Source organism: Arvicanthis niloticus, chromosome 21 (assembly GCF_011762505.2).
Source record: "Arvicanthis niloticus isolate mArvNil1 chromosome 21, mArvNil1.pat.X, whole genome shotgun sequence".
In the NCBI taxonomy this organism is placed as follows: domain Eukaryota; kingdom Metazoa; phylum Chordata; class Mammalia; order Rodentia; family Muridae; genus Arvicanthis; species Arvicanthis niloticus.
Window position 1 is genome coordinate 27,048,836 of NC_047678.1, and position 19,973 is coordinate 27,068,808.

The window sequence follows — 19,973 nt, forward strand, 5'->3', positions numbered from 1 at the left end:
CTTTGTAGCTCAAATTACCTTGAATTTCCTGTGTAGATTGGCTGGCCTGGAAATTAGTGCTTTCCTACCTCAGCTTCTCAAGTGTTGGACTACAAGAATATGCCTCATTCTCTGTATATCTTAATATAATTAGAAGCTGTCCTTTTGTTTGTTTCATATGCCTGTTAGCATGTTGTATTTGGATATACTTTGGTATATGTCAGTACTGTTGAACAGAAACCTTTACCAAACTCTTTCCTTTTCCGTGTGTTCTTTCCCCCTCCTTTGCAATCTTACACCTGTTTACTAATAGATCAGTACTTTGGAGATTTTAAATTTGGAAGACCAGGGTGCACTTTTGAGTGATGATGAAATATTTGCTAGTCGCCAAACAGGAAAACATACCTGCATGGCTCTGCGCAAGTATTTTGAGGCTCACCTGGCCATTAAATTGGAACAAGTCAAGCAGTCACTTCAGAGGACTGAGGGTGGTATTCTTGTTCACCCCCAGCCTCCATACAAGGTAAGAGGATAATACTTTATTTGTTTAATTTTATTTTTGAGTACAATGACATCATTCCTGTGATGAAACACCATGACTAAAGTAGCTTGCTAGAAAAGGTTTTTTTTTTGGCTTGTGCTTCCATATGACTGTTCATATTATCATAGGAAGTCAGGAATCTGGAAGTACAAGCTGATGCAGAGGCCATGGAAGGATGTTGCTTACTGACTTAAGTCTGGAGATTGGTTCATGGGCTGAGATTCTCTTTTGCCACAATCTTATGTAGTCTTTCTCTCATTTGTTTTAGAATTTTTCCACTTGAATAGATCAAACATGGTAGGTTTCTTACCTATTTCACACCTAGAAACACTGTGACTAACAAGCCAGTACAAAAGGTCTATATGAGTCATGCCATAATAAAAATCACTTTGCCTGTGCTGTTCATTACACTCAGGCCATTATGGATTTTACTCTGTCTGTGCTGCCCATTACAATAACTGTGATCACCTTGCCTTTGACAGTTAGGTACTGCCACCTGGCCCTGCTACTTTGAGGTCCAGTTAAACCCTGGAACTCAAAAAGACTCACTTCCTCTTCTTCCAGAGTGCTGAGTTTAAAGGTGTGCACCACCACTGGCTCGTTTCAAGTTTTATATAGAGTCACCAAATCTATTGCCTCTCAAAATAGGTGAATCAGGATAATCAAATGCTTTTGCCTCCTTAAGTTTGTAAAATACGTCACACCATGGTCTTTCAATATTTCCAAGCTTCCAGGAGACGCTTTAGTAACTTGGGGGGCTTCAGTAACTGTAGATGTTCACAAATTGGAAAACCTGTTCCTGATACTTAAAAAGTTCAGTCTTATACTTCTGTTGCTATAAAACTACTTCTGATACCAAAATCTGTGGTCTGGGTTCTCTAGAAGAATAGAACTTATAGAGTGAAAATATACAACCGCATCTGAAAACAGGAGGGGTTGTGGGTTGGGTCTTCCCCTTTAAATTGAGAGCTGAACATTAAAGCTTTGGGCCTTGATCAGAAAAAAAAAAAAAAAAAAAATACAGCCGCACCTCCCTATGGGGATTTATTAGATGGCTGTGGTTCAGTTAGGTCAACAGTGGCTGTCTATCAACAGAAGGTCCAAGATTTCAGTAGTAGTTCAAGTCATGAGGCAGGACAGCTGGTCTTCAGTGTATGACAGAAGTAGGTGGTAATGCCGGTGAGGGAATGGAGCAAGCAGATTGAGCCAAAGCTTCCTTTTTCCATGTCCTTTATATAGGACAGGAGGATATAGGAGGATATAGGAGGATATAGGCTATCTAGGATAGGAGGCTCAGGGAGCCCATGTGGCCCAGATGAAATGTGGATTTATCACTTTAAAAGATCTGGATTAATGATGTATCTTCCTAACCTAAAAGATCCAGATTAAAAATGGGTCTTTCTACTTCAAATGATTTAATTAAAAAAGAAAAAAAATCTCATTGGTGATTTGGTTTTAGTTTGTTCCAGAGGTAGTCAAGTTGACAACCAAGAATAGCACAGGGTCTTTATTATGTAGATCAGGCTGGCCTGGAATTCATAGAGAACTGTCTGCTTCTGCCTCCCAAGTGCTGGTATTAAAGGCATGTATTGTATGTCTAGCTAATCTTTAATTGTGTGTGTGTGTGTGTGTGTGTGTGTGTGAGAGAGAGAGAGAGAGAGAGAGAGAGAGAGAGAGAGAGAAATGTCAAAACCAGGTCCTCACCCCTGCCTGCTAAGTGCTGTAAAACTTTATATCCTGACTCCACATGCAGTCTTCAAAGTTAGTATTACTTGCAGCAGGTCTGAAATTGACATGGAGACAAGTGTCATATCTGTAGGGTATATATACATCTTTGCATCTTTACATGCCCTGTACAGTTGAGGCCAGTACTATTGAAAGTGGAGGGAATAGATGAATTTCAGGGACCTTATTTGTTTCCACTTGAGTCATTCCTTCTCCAGAACACTGTAACTGAAGGATGGATTGAGGCGTGAGTGAAAAGTGCTAAGCATTGTGCAGAATTGTTTTTGGAAAGGATGTTTTCATATCTCTAGCTCTCTGTCAGTTTGCAATTTATTTGATAGGTTTAGGATCAAGATTAGTGTCTGCATGTTTCAAAATTACAAGCTGAAGAAATACCTGTTGTTTATGTGGTGCTTTCTCTTAACCTTCATAAGTATACACAAATTAACCTCATAGTTTTTTTTTATTATGTGTGCTGTCACAGATAAAGGATTAAGCATTATGTAGCGGTGCTTTACATAAGGACTTGTTGACTCAAGAATTGAGAAATTGAAATTGAAAGCTATTATTAAAATTCTTGGCAGGCATTGAGTAAGTAGCAGATGATACAATTATGTATCATAATTTTATATACTTCTTATAGGCATGCTCATATACTCATGAGCAGATTGTGGAAATGATGGAGTTTTTGATAGAATATGGGCCGGCTCAGCTATATTGGGAACCTGCTGAAGTCTTCCTCAAGCTTTCCTGTGTGCAGCTCTTACTGCAGCTTATTTCCATCGCCTGCAATTGGAAGACCTATTATGCAAGGTGGGATAAAGGTTGCACATGAAGTTCATAAGACATAATGTATAACACATAATGCATGCTTAACAAGCTGTTGTTGGATTCAGGTTTTATGTTTGATTCAGATAAGGAAATAGATTAAATAAGAAAGTGATTTTTATTTTCTTATTATTTAACTTTTTTTTTAAATGTTGTTTGTGTAGTTGTATAAGCTTATGTGCCTCACATGCAGGTTCTTGAGGAGCAGAAGAGGTCATCAAATACCCTAGAATTTAGAGTCAGACCCTTTGGAGATGCCATGTGGGTGCTGGAACTTGAACCCATGTCCTGGAAGAACAACCTGTGCTCTTAGCCCCTAATCCATTGATCCACACCTCTTATTTTACTGTTAAATATTTGAGACAGAATCTCACTATATAGTCCTGCCTGGCCTGAAACTCATTGAGCCCCCTGAGGGTCACAAGTAAGGCTGTGATGCACAGTTATAATGTAGTCTTTAAAAAAAAAAAAACAAAAAACCCATTGCTTATTTATTTATATAGATAGATAGATAGATAGATAGATAGATAGATAGATATAGATATAGATATAGATATAGATATAGATAGATAGAATGTATGCATCAGAAGACAAATCACAGTGTTGAGTTCAGGGATCAAACATTTGGGTTGGTGGCATGTAACTATATCTGCCTGGCCTCAAAAGTCACTTTTGTTTTAAACATATTTCTATCCCTCCTTCCCTGTCTGATCTGTCAGTCTGTTTATTTATTTGTGTGGGTGCATATTTGGCAAGGTGAATATTTGGAAGCAGGATGTTTGTTTCTTTCCCCCTCCTCTCTTATCCCTTCCTCACCCATTTCTAGCTCATCCCCTTGTCCCTCCACTCCTGTCCCCTTTTTAAGAGTTAGGCCCAGAACTTGAAATCCTCCCTTGCTCCCAATGCTGGGTCATTGTCCGTCCCCACAATTGCACCCCCCTTTTTTTTTTTTTTTTTTTTTTTTTTTTTTTTTTGGTTTTGTTCAAGACGGGGTTCTCTGTGTAGTCCTGGTTGTCCTGGAACTCACTTTGTAGATGAGGCTGAACTCAGAAATCCATCTGCCTCTCCCTCCCAAGTGCTAGGATTAAAGGCGTGCGCCACCTTTGCCACAATTGACTCTTAAAGTTTTTTTTTTTTTTGAGGCAGGATCTGTCCTGGAGCTCAGGAAGGCCTCAAACTCAGATTTGCCTGCTTCTGCCTTTAAGGAGGTGACGGAAATGAAAAGAGATGATGAAATTTTGTCTCTGGGTGTGGTGACACACACCTTTAATCCCAGTCCTTGATCCATAGAGTATGTTGTAGAAGTGTTTAATCCTAATCTGTGGTTTCTGTTCTGCCTTTAACCATTTAGTTTCAGGAATAAAGACACACACAACCTTTATAATTGCAATAAGCCGTAATCAGCACAAGAGGTGGGCGGGTATTTATCTTCTATGCCATTATGTCTGTTTTCTAGCCAATAATTCTATTATATAATTTGGCATGTTTCATTTGTGCTGCTCTTAACTCTAATTAGCCAACTCCCATGGCCGTTAAATTTTATAGCTCACCTAACCCATGGTGGCTTTTTCTTCTCTCTACCACCTCCTCCTCTGTTGCTTGCAGCCCCAACCAAGACCCTTGGGGGTGGGTGTTAATTCAGGAACTGGGAAAACCTTTATACCCCCCTCCTCTCAGCATCTCACTAGTTCTCAAGTAGCCAGTGTCTCTTTATCATTGGCTTGCTCCATTGCCTGATCCAGCAGCAGTTGTCTCTAGCCATGCCTGCAGATTCTAGATAGGCTCACAGTTCCTGCATTAAAACAGCCTGCTTTTGCCACTTGCCTGCCACTTGCCTGACTCCTGGAGTCTGAGTTGTTGACTTGGTGCTTTCTTATCCCCCCTCCCCCACAACACTCCTCCTTTTCCACCTCCTCCTCTTCCCTCTCCTGTCTCTGTCCATCTCTCTCTGTGTGTGTGTCTCCCTGTCTCTGTTTCTCTCTCTCTCCCCTCGATCCCTCCATCCCTCCCTCCCCCCTCCTTCCTCTAACCCCATCCCGGGAAACCTAAACTCCACCTCTGTCTCTTCTGCCCAGCTATTGGCAATCAGCATCTTTATTAACCAATCAAATAACTTCCAGGCAGTGTTACATAGTGTCACTTGGGTCTACCTGTGGACTCTAGTCTCTAGGGCAATTAGGTCTTGGGGGTTGGGGTGGGCTCCACTTACCATTACAATACATAGCAACTAACTAAACCTCAACAGAGGGAGTTCCAGGACAGCCAAGGCTACATGGAGAAACCCTTGTTTAAGGTCCAAGCATTGCCAAAGAATGGTACCCCAGACTCAAAAGAATGCAAAGGCAAAGAATATTTATTCAGCTGAATTTCCTGCATGCTGGGGTCTCCTTATTTGGGAATGGAGACATTTACTGGGCTCATAGGCCCAGCTTCTATTGTTAGTTAGGGGAATTCCAGGGAGGGGTATGTGTCCTTTTACCTTGATTGGTTATCTCTATCTCTAGGGGTCTACAATTGGTGGGCTCTGGAGACCTCCCTGAGGGATTGCTTATTCAATCTAGCTACCTATTCTTACTTCAGGCCAGATGACAAGGTGTTCTCTGTGGCTGTCAGTGGCTGTGCTTTGATGACCACAGGTTCCTGGATTCAGGTTCTCATTTCTGGGAAACAGAAATTTAGGCCCAGTCTCCCTAACTGCCAGGTTGCACCCTGTCATCAAGTCAACCTGGCTCTGGCTCTCACCCCGTCACCACCCAAAGGGTGGGTGGGCTATTTGAGAGAATACCTTATTTACTAAATTGAGAGATACTAAATCTAATAGGTTTCTTTTGGAATAGTCGTTCTCAAACTTTCTGGCCTTAGAACTCTTTACCATATTAGAAACCATGCTGTACTAATGCAGGTGGTGGTGGTGGTGGCACTTGCCTTTAATCCCCGCACTTAGTAGGTAGAGGCAAGCAGATCTCTTGAGTTAGAGGTCAATCTTGTCTACAAAGCAAGTTCTAGGACATACAGGGCTATGAAGAGAAAAACACCTGTTTCAAAAAAACAAAAAACAAATTATACAGTACTCTAAGAAAATTATTTTGTGTTAAAATTATTTCTGTTTTTAGAAACTAAAATGTATAAAACTATATTGGAGTCCAATCCAGTATCTTGCACATACTATCACTGAGGTACATATCTACTTTTTTTTCATTTTAATTATTTATGTGTATGAATATTTAGTTTGCATATATTTGTGTACATGTATGCAGTGCCTATGGAGCCAGAAAAGGACATTGGATCCTCTAGAGATGGAGTTAGAAGATGTTGTGTGTATGCTTGGAATCAAACCTAGGTCCTCTGAAGGAGCACTCATGCTCTGAACCGCCAAGTCATTTTTCCAGCCCTCACCTGTTATTTTTTTTGAAATAGGGTCTTTATTATATATAATTAAAGTTGACTCTGAACTACCTATTAGACCAGGTTAGCTTTGGCGTAGATAAATCTGCTTTGCCTCTGAGTAATGAAATTATAGGCATAGAATACTGTTTCTAGCTATTTTAGTCTTTTTACAATTTGCTTTTTTACATTAATATTTAAAATACTGTATTTCTGTACTATAGTTTATTCATGATTGGTGTTTGAGGCTGTGGTGTATAGAACATAGGTTATGACATATCTTCATTTTCACCTTTACTAGATGTTGTAAAGGTATAAATGTGATTGTAAAGTGATCGTAATAGTTTCCCATAAATGTTTGATACTTGGTTTTAGATTTGTGTCCTACATTTTTTCTTTCACTTAGTTGTATTTTGAAACCTTTCCTGTGAAATACATTTTTTTTTTTTTAAAAAAAATTGTCAGCAGTTACGGGTAGTCTGCCCTAATTGATTTTTGTAATATTTTAGATTTTAAGTTTTTAGGTTAGCGATTCTCAACTGATAGATCCTAAGTACTCTAAAATCAGAGAGGAATGAAATTTGAAGTGATTTTGGCACAGAGCATTTTGGATAATGAATTTTAGGGGATACATAAACACTTATTTATTCCTCTTTGTTGTTTTCTTTTTTGAGATAGGGTCTCTACATCGCCCTGGCTGTTCTGGAACTCACACTATAGACCAGGATGACCTCAAACTAACAGGGATCCACCTGCCTCTGTCTCTGCCTCTGCCTCCTAAATTGCTGGGATTAAAGGTGTGGCTCACTGTGCTTGGCTCTAAATAAGTTTAAAACAAGAAAAAGAGGGGCCTGGACAGATGGTTCAGTGGTTAAGAGCACTGACTGCTTTTCCAGAGGTCCTGAGTTCAGTTCCCAGCAACCACATGGTGGCTCACAACCACCTGTAATGGGATTGATGTTCTTTATTAGTACTCATACATAAAATAAGTCTTTTTAAAAATTATTTTAAAAAATGAAGAAAAAGAAAAATTCCTATTTTGGGCAAGTGAGATGATTCAGTGGGTGAAGAAATTGCCTCTAAGCCTGGTTACCTGTTTTGATTTCTGGAACCAACTTGATGGAAGGAGAAAACCAAATCCTGAAAGTTGGCTTGTGACTGCACACACTGTGACACGTATATTAATAAGTAAATAATCATGTCATAGCTCCAGGGTCTTTTTTTTTTTTTTTTTTTTTGGGTTTTCTGAGACATGGTTTCTCTGTGTCACCCTGGCTCTTTGTAACTGACTCTGTAGACCAGGCTGGTGATATATTCACAGAGATCCACCTGCCTCTGCCATTGCCTCTCAAGTGCTGGGATCAAAGGTGTGTGCCACCACTGCCTGGCTTCGAGATTATTTTTTAGAGTATCCAGTATATTCTCATAGTTTTAAATATTTAAGAAATAGAACTGTTCAAACTGTTTCAACCTGTTGAATGTTTGTTTTCTAAATTTAGTTCTTTTTTTATTACTGTATTGTAGTTACCCGTTGACCAATTCTTCTTCCTGTTTAGGAATGACACTGTGCGTTTTGCTTTGGATGTCCTTGCTATTCTCACTGTGGTGCCAAAAATCCAGCTCCAGTTGGCAGAGTCAGTAGATGTACTAGATGAGGCTGGCTCTACTGTTTCCACTGTAGGTAGGTTGCACCTTGTTACCTTGCCAGTTTTTGTGAATATATAGGTATATGCATGTGTGTGAAGGCCAGAGGACAACATTAAGTGTCATTCCTCAGGCATCAACCACTTTTCTTTACGATACCTTGAACTCACCAAGTCTGCTAGGATATAAGCATGGATGTCACCATGCATGGATGGTGTGTCTGTCTCTGTCTGTCTCTCTCTGTCTGCCTGTCTCTCTCTGTCTGCCTCTCTCTGTCTCTCTCCCTCTTTCTCTCTCTCTCTCTCTCATTGGTTTTAGGAATCAAACTTCAGTCTTGTGATGGTCAGGCAAATAATTTACAGATTAGGCTATCTGTCAATCATACCTTGCCGTTGTCTGTTGTGTGATAGATTTGCCTTTGCTCTTATGGTCACATTTGTAACCTAATTTCAGGATGGTCAGGACAGTGGTTCTCTCTCTCTCTTTTTTTTTTTTTTTTTTTTTTTGGTTTTTCGAGACAGGGTTTCTCTGTGTAGCCCTGGCTGTCCTGGAACTCACTTTGTAGACCAGGCTGGCCTTGAACTCAGAAATCCGCCTGCCTCTGCCTCCCAAGTGCTGGGATTAAAGGCGTGCGCCACCACCGCCCGGCTTAGGACAGTGGTTCTCAACCTGTGAGTCATAACCTCTTTGAGGTTGAAAGCCCTTTCTTAGGTCGCAGATCAGATATCATGCTCATCAGATATTTACATTAAGATTCATAACAATAGCAAAGTTATAGTTTTGAAATAACAAGACTATTTTATGATTGGGGGTCAGCACCACAACTGTATTGAAGGGTTGCAGCATGAGGAAAGTTGAGAACCAACCACTGAAATAGGTTCTAGAGGAAGGCACCTTGTCTGCTGTAGTTGGCCACCGTACAGTTCATACAGAGAGTCATACTAATAAACTGGCTTTCTGAGTGGCTCAGATATTTCTGTACTAGTGTTTGTGCACTTTCCAGAATTCACCTTTATGATAATTACTAAGTTGGGACAAACAATGGAAGACAAGAGCTTGGTAACCTGACTGAGGACTATCTACTTCAGAAACACAGCAAAGGAGAAAGCAAGTGTGAGAAGGCCACTGAGGTGAAGTGACTGAGTTCTCAGGCTAATGCCTGGGAATGAAAGTGCCTAAGGCTCAAGCACCTACTTTTAATTTTTTAATAGATCACAGGTTTCTATGGTCTGATAGTCGCTAAGCTGAGGTCCTTTTGCTTTTCCACAAAGGTTTTAATATTCTAACTGCTTTTGTTCCTTTTACCTAGCAAATATGTACAAACTTTGGTGACTTTCACACTTCTCATAACCACTCTGTTTACTAAGGAGAACATGAGATTTATGATTTTTTTTTTTTTTTTTTTTTTTTTTGTTTTTTCGAGATAGGGTTTCTCTGTGTAGCTCTGGCTGTCCTGGAACTCACGACTAGGAATACATGAGATACTGTACCATGAAGATACAGAAAATGTCACCGGGTGGTGGTGGCGCACGCTTTTAATTCTAGCACTTGGGAGGCAGAGGCAGGTGGATTTCTTGAGTTTGAGGCCAGCCTGATCTACAGAGTGAGTTCCAGGACAGCCAGGGCTACACAGAGAAACCCTGTCTCGAAAAAAACAAAACAAACAAACAAACAAACCAAAACAAAACAAAAAAAAGATACAGAAAATGTAGCAGAATAATACTTGGACTTTTTTTTTTTTTTTGGTTGGTTGGTTGTTTTTGGATGGTGTGTGCTGAGACAGGGTTTCATGTATCCCAGGCTGGTCTCTAACTCAGTACGTATCTGAGGATGGTCTACCTCCACCTAATGAGCGCTGGATTCACTGATGTGTACCACCATGCCTGGCTAGCCTTGCACTTTTTTCTTTCCCTCCCTCCCTCCCTCCTTCCCTCCCTCCCTCCCTCCCTCCCTCCCTCCCTCCTTCCTTCCCTCCCTTCCCTCCTTTCCTCCCCTCCTTTTCCTCCCTCCCCTTCCTTTCTCCCTTTACCACCAAAAAAGGCATGGAATTAGAATGGAGCCTAAGAAAGAGAAAAATGGTGACCTTTGTGTTTTAAATAGAGCAAAATGAATAGAATTTCAAATTATGAAGTTACGTCAACACTAGCCTCAGCCGTTGACTTTTTTTTTTTGAGAGAGGGTTTCTCTGTGTATCCCTGACTGCCCTGGAACTTGCTCTGTAGACCAGGTTGGCCTCAAATTCAGAGAGATCCACCTGCCCCTGCCTCTGAAAGGCATGTACCATTACCACTCAGTAGCCATTAGCTTTTGTTTAGAAAAAATGTAGTGTGTGTGTGTGTGTGTGTGTGTGTGTGTGTGTGTGTGTGTTTCTGCAGGTGAAGCACATGTAGAGACCAGAAGACAGCTTTTGGATGTTGGCTCTTTCCTTTTATCTTGTTGCTGTGGGTTCTGTGAATGTTAAGCCAGTCTGTTTGCCCATCTTTGTCTTCCTGTGGAAGTGCTGTTAGTACAACATCCAGGTTTTTTTTTTTTTTTTTAACATGGGTTCTGGTTTTCAAACTCAGGTTATCAGGCTTATTCATTATACAGCAAGCCTTGTACTCTCTGCGCCATCTCCTTGGCCCCTAAAACTCTATAGAGTAATGGTACTTTGCTCACATATACTTTCTGCTTCCTACCTACCTAACCTCTTGTCCCTCTCTTACTGTCATGTTGAACGCACACATATTTAAATTTAGATTCTGTATATAGGACAGGCTACTTCACTGTTTTTGTTTGTTGGCTTCCTATCACCCTCATCTTTTCCCTTTTTAAGACTCCTCCTTTGCCAGGCATGGTAGTGCACGCCTTTACTCCCAGCACTTGGGAGGCAGAGGCAGGTGGATCTCTGAGTTGGAGGTTAACCAGGTCTGCAGAGTGAGTTCCAGGACAGCCAGGGCTATGAAGAACAAGTCTGTCTCAGAAAACAAAAAGCCAACCAATAAAATAAAACACAAAGGTCACTATTTTTCTCTTTCTTAGGCTTCATTCTAGTTCTTTGCCTTTTTTGGTTGTAAGTTGTTTTTGAGACAGGTTCTTCATTCTCTAGTTCAGGCTGGCCTGGAATTTACTATGTAGCCCAAGCTTGCCTTGAAGTTGTTAGTATCTTCCTGCCTTGGCTTTTTGAATGCTGGCATCTTAAATGTGTAGGTTTTCTTTTGTTTCATTTTAATTCTAGATTTCATATATGAATTATGTTATTTCATATCTTGAGATCCATCTGTTTTCTTTTTTTCCTATTTACATTTTATTATTTTGTGTGTGTTCTTGCATACCATGGTGTATGTGTGGAAAATAAGAAGGTAACTTACTGGAGTTAAGTTCTCTCTACAAATGTCAGTTTTTAGACTTGATGTCAAGAGCTTTTACCCAATAAGCCATTTTGCCAGCCCCATCTATTTTCTTGTAAAATAACATAATTTCATTTTTTTTATTGCTAAGTAAGACTCCATTGTGCATAATGCTTTATTTCTTTGTCCATTTGTTGATGGATGTGTATACTGATCCCATAACTTGGCTGTTGTTAGTAGTGCACAGTAAAAGTGAATGTATAAAGTGTTCCTGTGGGATGCTAACATGGGTCTTCTAGCTATTAGTTTTATGAGGAATAATATAATTTTTCCTATGTTGTAGGTATCAGCATTATTTTGGGTGTGGCTGAGGGTGAGTTCTTTATTCATGATGCTGAAATTCAGAAGTCAGCACTTCAGATTATCATCAATTGTGTATGTGGTCCAGATAACCGAATATCCAGTATTGGTAAATTTATTTCTGGAACTCCTCGGAGAAAGCTGTCTCAGACCCCCAAGAGCAGTGAACATACTCTGGCCAAGATGTGGAATGTGGTCCAGTCCAACAATGGCATCAAGGTGCTTCTGTCCCTATTGTCCATCAAGATGCCCATTACAGATGCAGACCAGATTCGGGCCCTGGCCTGCAAGGCCCTTGTAGGCTTATCTCGAAGTAGCACTGTTCGACAGATCATCAGTAAACTTCCCCTTTTTAGTAGCTGCCAGATTCAACAGCTGATGAAGGAGCCTGTGCTTCAGGATAAGCGCAGTGACCATGTCAAGTTCTGCAAATACGCTGCTGAGCTCATTGAGCGCGTGTCAGGAAAGCCTCTGCTTATTGGCACTGATGTGTCTCTCGCACGACTGCAGAAAGCAGATGTTGTTGCTCAGTCAAGGATCTCCTTCCCTGAGAAAGAGCTGCTCCTGTTGATACGGAACCATCTCATTTCTAAAGGGCTTGGAGAGACAGCAACTGTGCTGACGAGAGAGGCTGACTTGCCCATGACTGCTGCCTCACATTCTTCTGCCTTCACCCCAGTGACTGCTGCTGCTTCTCCTGTCTCTCTACCCCGGACCCCTAGGATTGCCAACGGTATTGCAAGTCGACTGGGAAGCCATGCTGCTGTGGGTGCTTCTGCCCCTTCTGCTCCCCCTGCCCATCCGCCACCACGCCCCCCCCAGGGTTCATTGGCTTTGCCTGGCCCATCGTATACAGGCAACTCCCCTTTGATTGGTAGGATCAGTTTTATCAGAGAGAGGCCATCACCATGCAATGGCAGGAAAATTCGAGTGTTGCGGCAGAAGTCGGACCATGGTGCATACAGCCAGAGCCCTGCCATAAAAAAACAATTGGATAGACATCTTCCTTCCCCACCTACGCTGGACAGTATCATCACAGAGTATCTTAGAGAGCAACACGCTCGATGCAAGAACCCCGTTGCCACCTGTCCTCCTTTTTCTCTTTTTACTCCTCATCAGTGTCCTGAGCCAAAACAGAGGCGGCAAGCGCCAATAAACTTTACCTCAAGGCTAAACCGCAGGGCATCATTTCCAAAATATGGAGGGGTGGATGGAGGATGCTTTGATAGGCATCTTATCTTTAGCAGGTAAGGAGAGGTTCTCCGAATACCTTGGGATGATTCTTTTATTTAAATCAGTGGTTGGTCAGTATCATCACTGAATGGTTAGTTAAAGTCATTTGCTGGCCTGAATTATTAACTGTCCTTTATGTGCTATGTGACTTAACCAGTCAGTTATGGGTTTATTTAGATTCTTGGCAGTGTTTAGATACCTTTGCTGTCATCACAGCCAGTGGGTTGTTTTAGAACTTAAACGACTCATTGTTTCCAGTCATTTCTCAGACTTGCCTTTTGTGCCAGCCACGTTGCCTTCTGCCGGATTCTTTATAATCATAGATACAGATCATGGGTCTACACATTTCCTACAAGTCTTTTTCATTGGAAATTCAAATTATTGAATGTCACTGTAATGCTTTAGTGTCCACTTTTCATATGAAAGGCTTAACATCTTGAAACATAATACTGTTATACCATCTAGTAAAATTTGTGTGTTTCAGAGTTCCCCTGACATTAGTCTGATTTATGCATTTTCTATCCCACCCCACCCCCTCCCTGTTTAGATTTCGTCCTATTTCAGTATTCCGGGAAGCTAATGAAGATGAAAGTGGCTTCACCTGTTGTGCATTCTCAGCCCGGGAGCGGTTTCTGATGCTTGGCACGTGTACAGGGCAGCTGAAGCTCTACAATGTATTTAGTGGTCAGGAAGAGGCCAGCTATAACTGTCACAACTCGGCCATCACACATCTTGAACCGTCGAGGGTGAGGGTTCCTTCCCTGGGTGCTCTTATTTTGAGATGTACTGGGGACTAGTGTTAAAAGAGTTAGCATTTATTGGACTTTATTTTAGATGAGTTGTTAACTAGAGTTGATGTTGACTGAGATTTCAGAAGAAAAGTGAGCTACTTGGCCATCTTTTGATAGGGGGAGTTTTAGCTACTTACCGTGGTACATGGGAAACAGGAAGGATGATTGTGAGTTCAAAGCTAATTTAGGTTACATAATAAGTTCTCTGCCAGCCCGAGTACACAGAACCTATTTTAACAAAAGAAAAACAGACAAAAAAAAAAAAAAAAAAGTCCAGACCCTTAAGGTGGGTTAGTGAGGAAAGGTGCTTACTGTGCAAATCCTGACTCAGTTCATTCCCTGGAACCCATGAAAGGTAGAAGGAAAAACTTAACTCTGCAAAGTTGTCTTCTGACTTCTACATGCATGACACACATTCCCATACCTGCACATCATACACACATGCACAATAAGTAAATTATAAAAAAAGAACCATCTTTAGGACTTTAGTGATAAATACATTTTTTTTCTAGTCCCCTATACGCACATGTAATTAAAATTCTTGTGATTTTTAACTCTCCTCTGTCTATAGGATGGGTCCTTACTTCTGACATCTGCCACTTGGAGCCAGCCTTTGTCTGCACTTTGGGGGATGAAATCAGTATTTGATATGAAGTATGTATTTATTTATTATAACATTGTATCTTGTATTTTGTGTCTTATTTACCCACTTTATTTCCTTCCATCCTATTTTAAATTATAAGCTGTTTTGGGGAAAGAGGAATATTGTCAACAGTTGTTAATTTTCTTCCTTTCTCACTTGAGATTCACATTTAATAAGAATTTGTCTTAGTTCATAAATAATCTTACAATGCCTTATATTCCTATTACACAGTGGACTGTTCACTAACCTTAAATGGACATTTATTTCACATGACATATGTTCACATGAGTTGTATTGATTTCTGCAATATTTCAAAAGCACATGTCCTATACTAGCTATTTCTCTAATCAATAAATTCCCATTATTTAGGATCTGCTCTGGTGGACTGATAGAGGGACTTTTTTTTTTTTTTTTAATCTATGTATATAAATTGTTTCTTCTTCAGAAACCAAGAATCTTCACATAAGTGTGGTTTGTAAGAGGTTGAAAATTACCTGAATTTTCAGGTGATCAAAGAGTATGTCCTGACAATCTGTTAAATCAATAATTTTGTTGTCTGTAGGCATTCCTTCACAGAAGATCACTATGTTGAGTTCAGTAAGCACTCTCAGGATCGGGTGATAGGCACAAAAGGAGACATTGCCCATGTAAGTATTTAGGAATCTATTTCTATCAAGCTGATTTTACCCATTTGTTCACATTGAAATCTTCTGGAGGTAATGTGGGAATTTGTGTCCTGTTGGCAGCTAGAAATCACACAGAGATGTGGGTGTCGTAGTCCATGTCTGTAACCCCAGTCATTCCTGGGACTAAGACAGGAAAACTGCAGTCTCAGAGTTGGCCTGAGCAATTAGTGAGCCTCTTCAAAATACATTTTAAAAGGCTGCGAGTTGAGTTGGGAATGAAGTTCTAACACTATTCTAGAATCAATCTATAGTATCTTAGACAACAAAAACAAAAATTGGAGATTCAAAGCACCCAAACCCAAAACAAACAAAAACAACAACACTACCCTTGTAATCAGAATGCAGAGTAAGTAAAGTAGTTATAAATTACACAAGGAGCCAGGCTGGTTGTGAATACCTGTGACTCCTTACTTTGTGGCAAGAGGATCAAGAAAGATCAAGAACCAGTACTGACCACTAGTGAGACTTTGTCACAAACAGGAAACTATTCGGGGAAATGTGACGATGTCAATTGTCAAATAGGACCCTAGTGGTTGGAAAGGACTATTAGTACAGCAGTCTGTCTGTCTGTCCATCTCTTTTTTCCTTTTTTGTGTTTTTGAGACAGGATTTTTTTAAATGTAGATTGGCCTAGTCTAGGATCCCTTTGCCTCAGCCCATCATTTTCTAGGATTATAAGTGTGAGCCAGCCATACCCAGCTGACAACAGAGGCTTGTTGATTTCTTAACATTTTTAGATGAAATAAACCTCTTCCTTTAGGAAGCCTTATTGGTGAGACATATTAAGTAGTAAGTGTTGCAGCGTAAGACAGAGTAGTGTTTAAGCAGAACCCCAAAGGAGGTGTGGCTATCATGCAAGTAGCTGGAGAAGTGAGCTAAGAGCTTGGGGAGGATATAAGCAGGATTTTTCCCTTTGGAAACATTAACAGTATATAGAAAATTATAAAAAAGAAATAATACACATACCCATTACCTAGATTTATAATTTCAATATTCTGCAATATCTTCTGTATAAATTTCTTTTTAAAAAGTTATTTGAACTGGGATTGTAACATCATTATGGCGTTTTTATCTGTGTTCTATTTGTCGTCTTTTAAAGATCTTAATTTGGAATTGATTCTCCAAATAACTCCCAGATACATACCTATTATCTAGTTCACACTTAGTTTTATTATTCCTGTTGTACTTGGTTTCAAAGGTTCTTTTTTTGTTTAGTTTAGTTTAGTTTTGTTTTAACCAGGACCTAGTCAAGATTCATGTAATGTCATTGGGTTTTGACTTGCTAATATTTTAAGCTAAGAATCTTTCCGCCGATATTCCTGACTTGAATTTTGAAGCGACCAGGCTGGTTGTCTTGTCCATGATCTGTGCTTGTTTGTTTGTATGATATTTCCTTACTTGTATGTGTGGAGGGCCTTTTTTTTAACATTTAAATTACAGCGTGTCTTAGTTGATTGGAAAGATTTGGTCTCTGCATCAGTTGCAAATTATAGACTTTAGAATTTAGTTATATGATCGGGCTAAAATATACTCTGAAATTTTAAGGGAAAAAAACTAGGTATTTCACTTTTGAGTAATATTTTATGGTTAGTCACTGATCTTTGATGACAAGTTCTCAGGTTTTAACCTTAGAAACATTTTGTTTCTTCAAAACAAGAGAAGAGAAGGTTTGTTATTTAAATCCTTAATGTGGGTTGAGTTTTCATTTTCTTGGTGGAAAGGGTTTTCCAAGCTCAGCTGGGCACTGGAGTACTTAACCTTTCCTCAGATGGTATGCTATCAAGCATTTCAGTTGTGTATGTCAGGGCTTTTGTAATTGAGGTTTGAGAACGTGGAGAGGTATCTCACAGTCTCTCTTTAAACCTGTCACTGTGTAAATGGTCTGATTTTTTTCTTCCCACCCCTTCTTCTCTAAAGATTTATGATATTCAGACTGGCAACAAGCTGTTGACTCTGTTTAACCCAGATCTTGCCAACAACTACAAGAGGAACTGTGCCACCTTTAATCCTACAGATGATCTTGTCTTAAATGATGGCGTCCTCTGGGATGTCCGCTCTGCACAGGCCATCCACAAGTTTGACAAGTTCAACATGAATATCAGTGGTGTTTTCCATCCAAATGGGCTGGAAGTCATCATCAATACAGAGATTGTATCCTTTACACTCATGTCTGACTTCCCAAGTGTTACTTGATTTGTTAGCAGAAATATTTCAGCACTGCTTCCCTTTTCTCAATAGAAATGAGCTGTTAGACATGAGGAGAACGGACCGCACCGTTGGCAGGAAGAGAGCCCATGTAGCATCTATGTCTGTGGGGTTCTTTGCAGGAATAGCAATCAGTAATATAGTTGGCATTTAAACTATCAATGTCTAATAGGAAGAAAAAGTGATATTTGAGAGTTTCCATGAGGTTAGAGAAGAACTTTTATGGATTGAGGGGATGTAGTGCAGAATGCTTGCCAAGCATGGCTCACTCTTACCTTGTAAACAAGAGTTTCCCTTAATCACACCTCTCCTAGTGGGACCTTCGAACTTTCCATCTTCTACACACGGTTCCTGCTCTGGATCAGTGCCGTGTGGTGTTTAACCACACTGGGACAGTGATGTATGGAGGTAATGAACCGTGTTCTTCACTCTCTTGACTCTGTCCTACACTCACACTTACTGGTACTATACTGTTAGAAATTTTCACTTGTGAGAAAGACAATTGAAAATTAAAAGAAAGAAAATATTGTGACAAGAGAGAACATTTTGTTGATTTAGGATAAAAGGCTACCAGTTTGTTTCTTTGAGACAGGGTCTCAGGTAACTTAGACAGACCTTGAGCTTGATTTTGAATTCTTTTTTAAGTTTAGTATATCTTTATGAGTTTTCCTGAATGTATGTCTGTACACTGTGTTCATGCAGTGCTCACGGAGGAGGCCCTGGTGCCCATCCCCTAGGACTGGAGTTAGTTGTTCACAGTCATGAGCTGCCATGTGAGTGCTAAGAATTGAACCCTGGTCCTCTGGAAGAGCATCTGGTGCTCTTAACTGAGAGCCATCTCTTGCCCCTAAGGCTACTAAGTTTTAATCCATCAAATTTGTACAGAAAGAAATTTTATGCAGTAATTTCCACATTGTTATCTTAAAAACCATTGTATTTGTTTCCTTGGGATATTATAAAATCTCAGCCATAATACTTACTGAGAGATTGAAGTTACTGTTTTCTGCAATGAGTTGGATATGTAATGAGATCACCTGGAGAAGAAATAATAAATGCAGAAAAATTTGGAAGGATACTCACTGAAGTCTTGATTATCTTTAATAGTTTCCTCATTTATGGATCGGCAGTGTTTCTTAGTAAAGCTTCACTCCTCTGTCTCTCCTCATTAGCAATGTTGCAGGCAGATGATGAGGATGACTTATTGGAAGAGAGGATGAAGAGCCCTTTTGGGTCATCCTTCCGAACATTCAATGCAACTGATTATAAACCTATAGGTAAGTCTGAAAAGGGAAGATGCTGGTTATTGTTTCTTCATGTTTTCGTCCTCTGTGAGGATGCCCTCTTAACTGCTGAGCAGTCTATCTAGTCCTCAATATGGGCCTATAATTAATTCCTGCAAACAAACTCCAAGTTTTTAGGTCACAGAACTAATTTAATTTTGAGTCATGTTATATTTTTCAGCAACTATTGATGTGAAACGGAACATCTTTGACCTATGCACAGACACCAAAGACTGTTACCTTGCTGTCATTGAGGTAAGGGAGTCTGTACAGAGACTCTTTTCTTTTGTTCTGGTATTTAAGGTGACTTTCAAGTTATATTTTGGCAATTTATCTGATACCAATGCATTTTAAAGTAAGTAATATTCTTGGTGATAGATTATTGATAACTTACTCAATGGATAGGGGTTGAGAGATGTATAGTCCAAGAGAAACAGTGAAAAAAATCTGTTTATTAATTCCTAGCTCCTAGACTCAAATTGCTTTTCTTTGCTCAGAGGAATCTTTGTCTCATCAGAGTAAGATAAGTTTGTTCCAGTGGTAGTGGCTTCTTCTCTGCTTGTGGGCTACTACTGCCTAAACGTTCCCAGCCTTTTTTCCCCCACTCTGTTCTAGGTGTATCATTTTTGAGTCAGCCAGATAAAGTTGGTACTGGAAGCGTTGTTAGTTATAGGGTCAAGGTAAGGGTCCGCTGTGGTGTGGACATAGCCACTGCGCACTGCTTATTTAAGAACGGTTGTTCCATTCCAGAACCAAGGCAGCATGGACGCACTGAATATGGACACCGTCTGCAGGCTTTATGAAGTGGGCAGGCAGCGTCTGGCAGAGGATGAGGATGAAGAGGAGGACCAGGTCAGTGATCTTTGAATTTTCTGTTAAAGCTTTGAGAAGCATGTGCTCTGCTTTTTGTTGGAGGGGATTTTTAAGATAACTCTTCAACATGTTGCCATATTTGGAAGACCTGTTAATATGTCTGAAACTTAAAGAAAGTGAAATTTTGTTAATACAAAACCTTTTTTTGAAAATGAATGTATTATGACACTCGTTATTATTAAAGAATTTTAAAACAAAGAGATAGGAAACTACTCTGTCATCAGTACAAGGTTTGAAACAAGCAAAGTGTGATAGTGCACACTCACTATCTTAGTATTCAGGATGCCCCAGTGCAAGGCTTGTGAGTTTGAGGCCAGCCTAGTCAGCACAGTGAGTATTTCAAAGCCAGCCTGAGCCTGGTGAGACCATACCTCAAAAGCACAAATTTCACACCAGAATGGTAACAATAACATCAACAATAACAAAAACAAAATCTACCACCCAGTGACCTGTGTTCCACTTATAAGGTACA

General features: G+C 40.1%; 1 protein-coding gene across 3 annotated transcripts in view; it reads left to right on the forward strand.

Annotated features, from left to right (window-relative positions):
* The window catches only part of Dcaf1 (DDB1 and CUL4 associated factor 1), a 57,338-nt gene that overhangs the window by 23,270 nt on the left and 14,095 nt on the right, over positions 1–19,973 (forward strand). For all 3 annotated transcript variants that reach the window (XM_034484460.1, XM_034484461.2, XM_076917348.1), the window contains exons 11-22: positions 293–502; positions 2,889–3,058; positions 8,014–8,138; positions 11,774–13,037; positions 13,571–13,769; positions 14,386–14,468; positions 15,020–15,104; positions 17,061–17,294; positions 17,663–17,756; positions 18,518–18,622; positions 18,810–18,883; positions 19,379–19,480. In XM_034484460.1, coding sequence (XP_034340351.1) covers positions 293–502; positions 2,889–3,058; positions 8,014–8,138; positions 11,774–13,037; positions 13,571–13,769; positions 14,386–14,468; positions 15,020–15,104; positions 17,061–17,294; positions 17,663–17,756; positions 18,518–18,622; positions 18,810–18,883; positions 19,379–19,480 — 2,745 coding nt within the window. The remainder of the gene's footprint in view (positions 1–292; positions 503–2,888; positions 3,059–8,013; positions 8,139–11,773; positions 13,038–13,570; positions 13,770–14,385; positions 14,469–15,019; positions 15,105–17,060; positions 17,295–17,662; positions 17,757–18,517; positions 18,623–18,809; positions 18,884–19,378; positions 19,481–19,973) is intronic.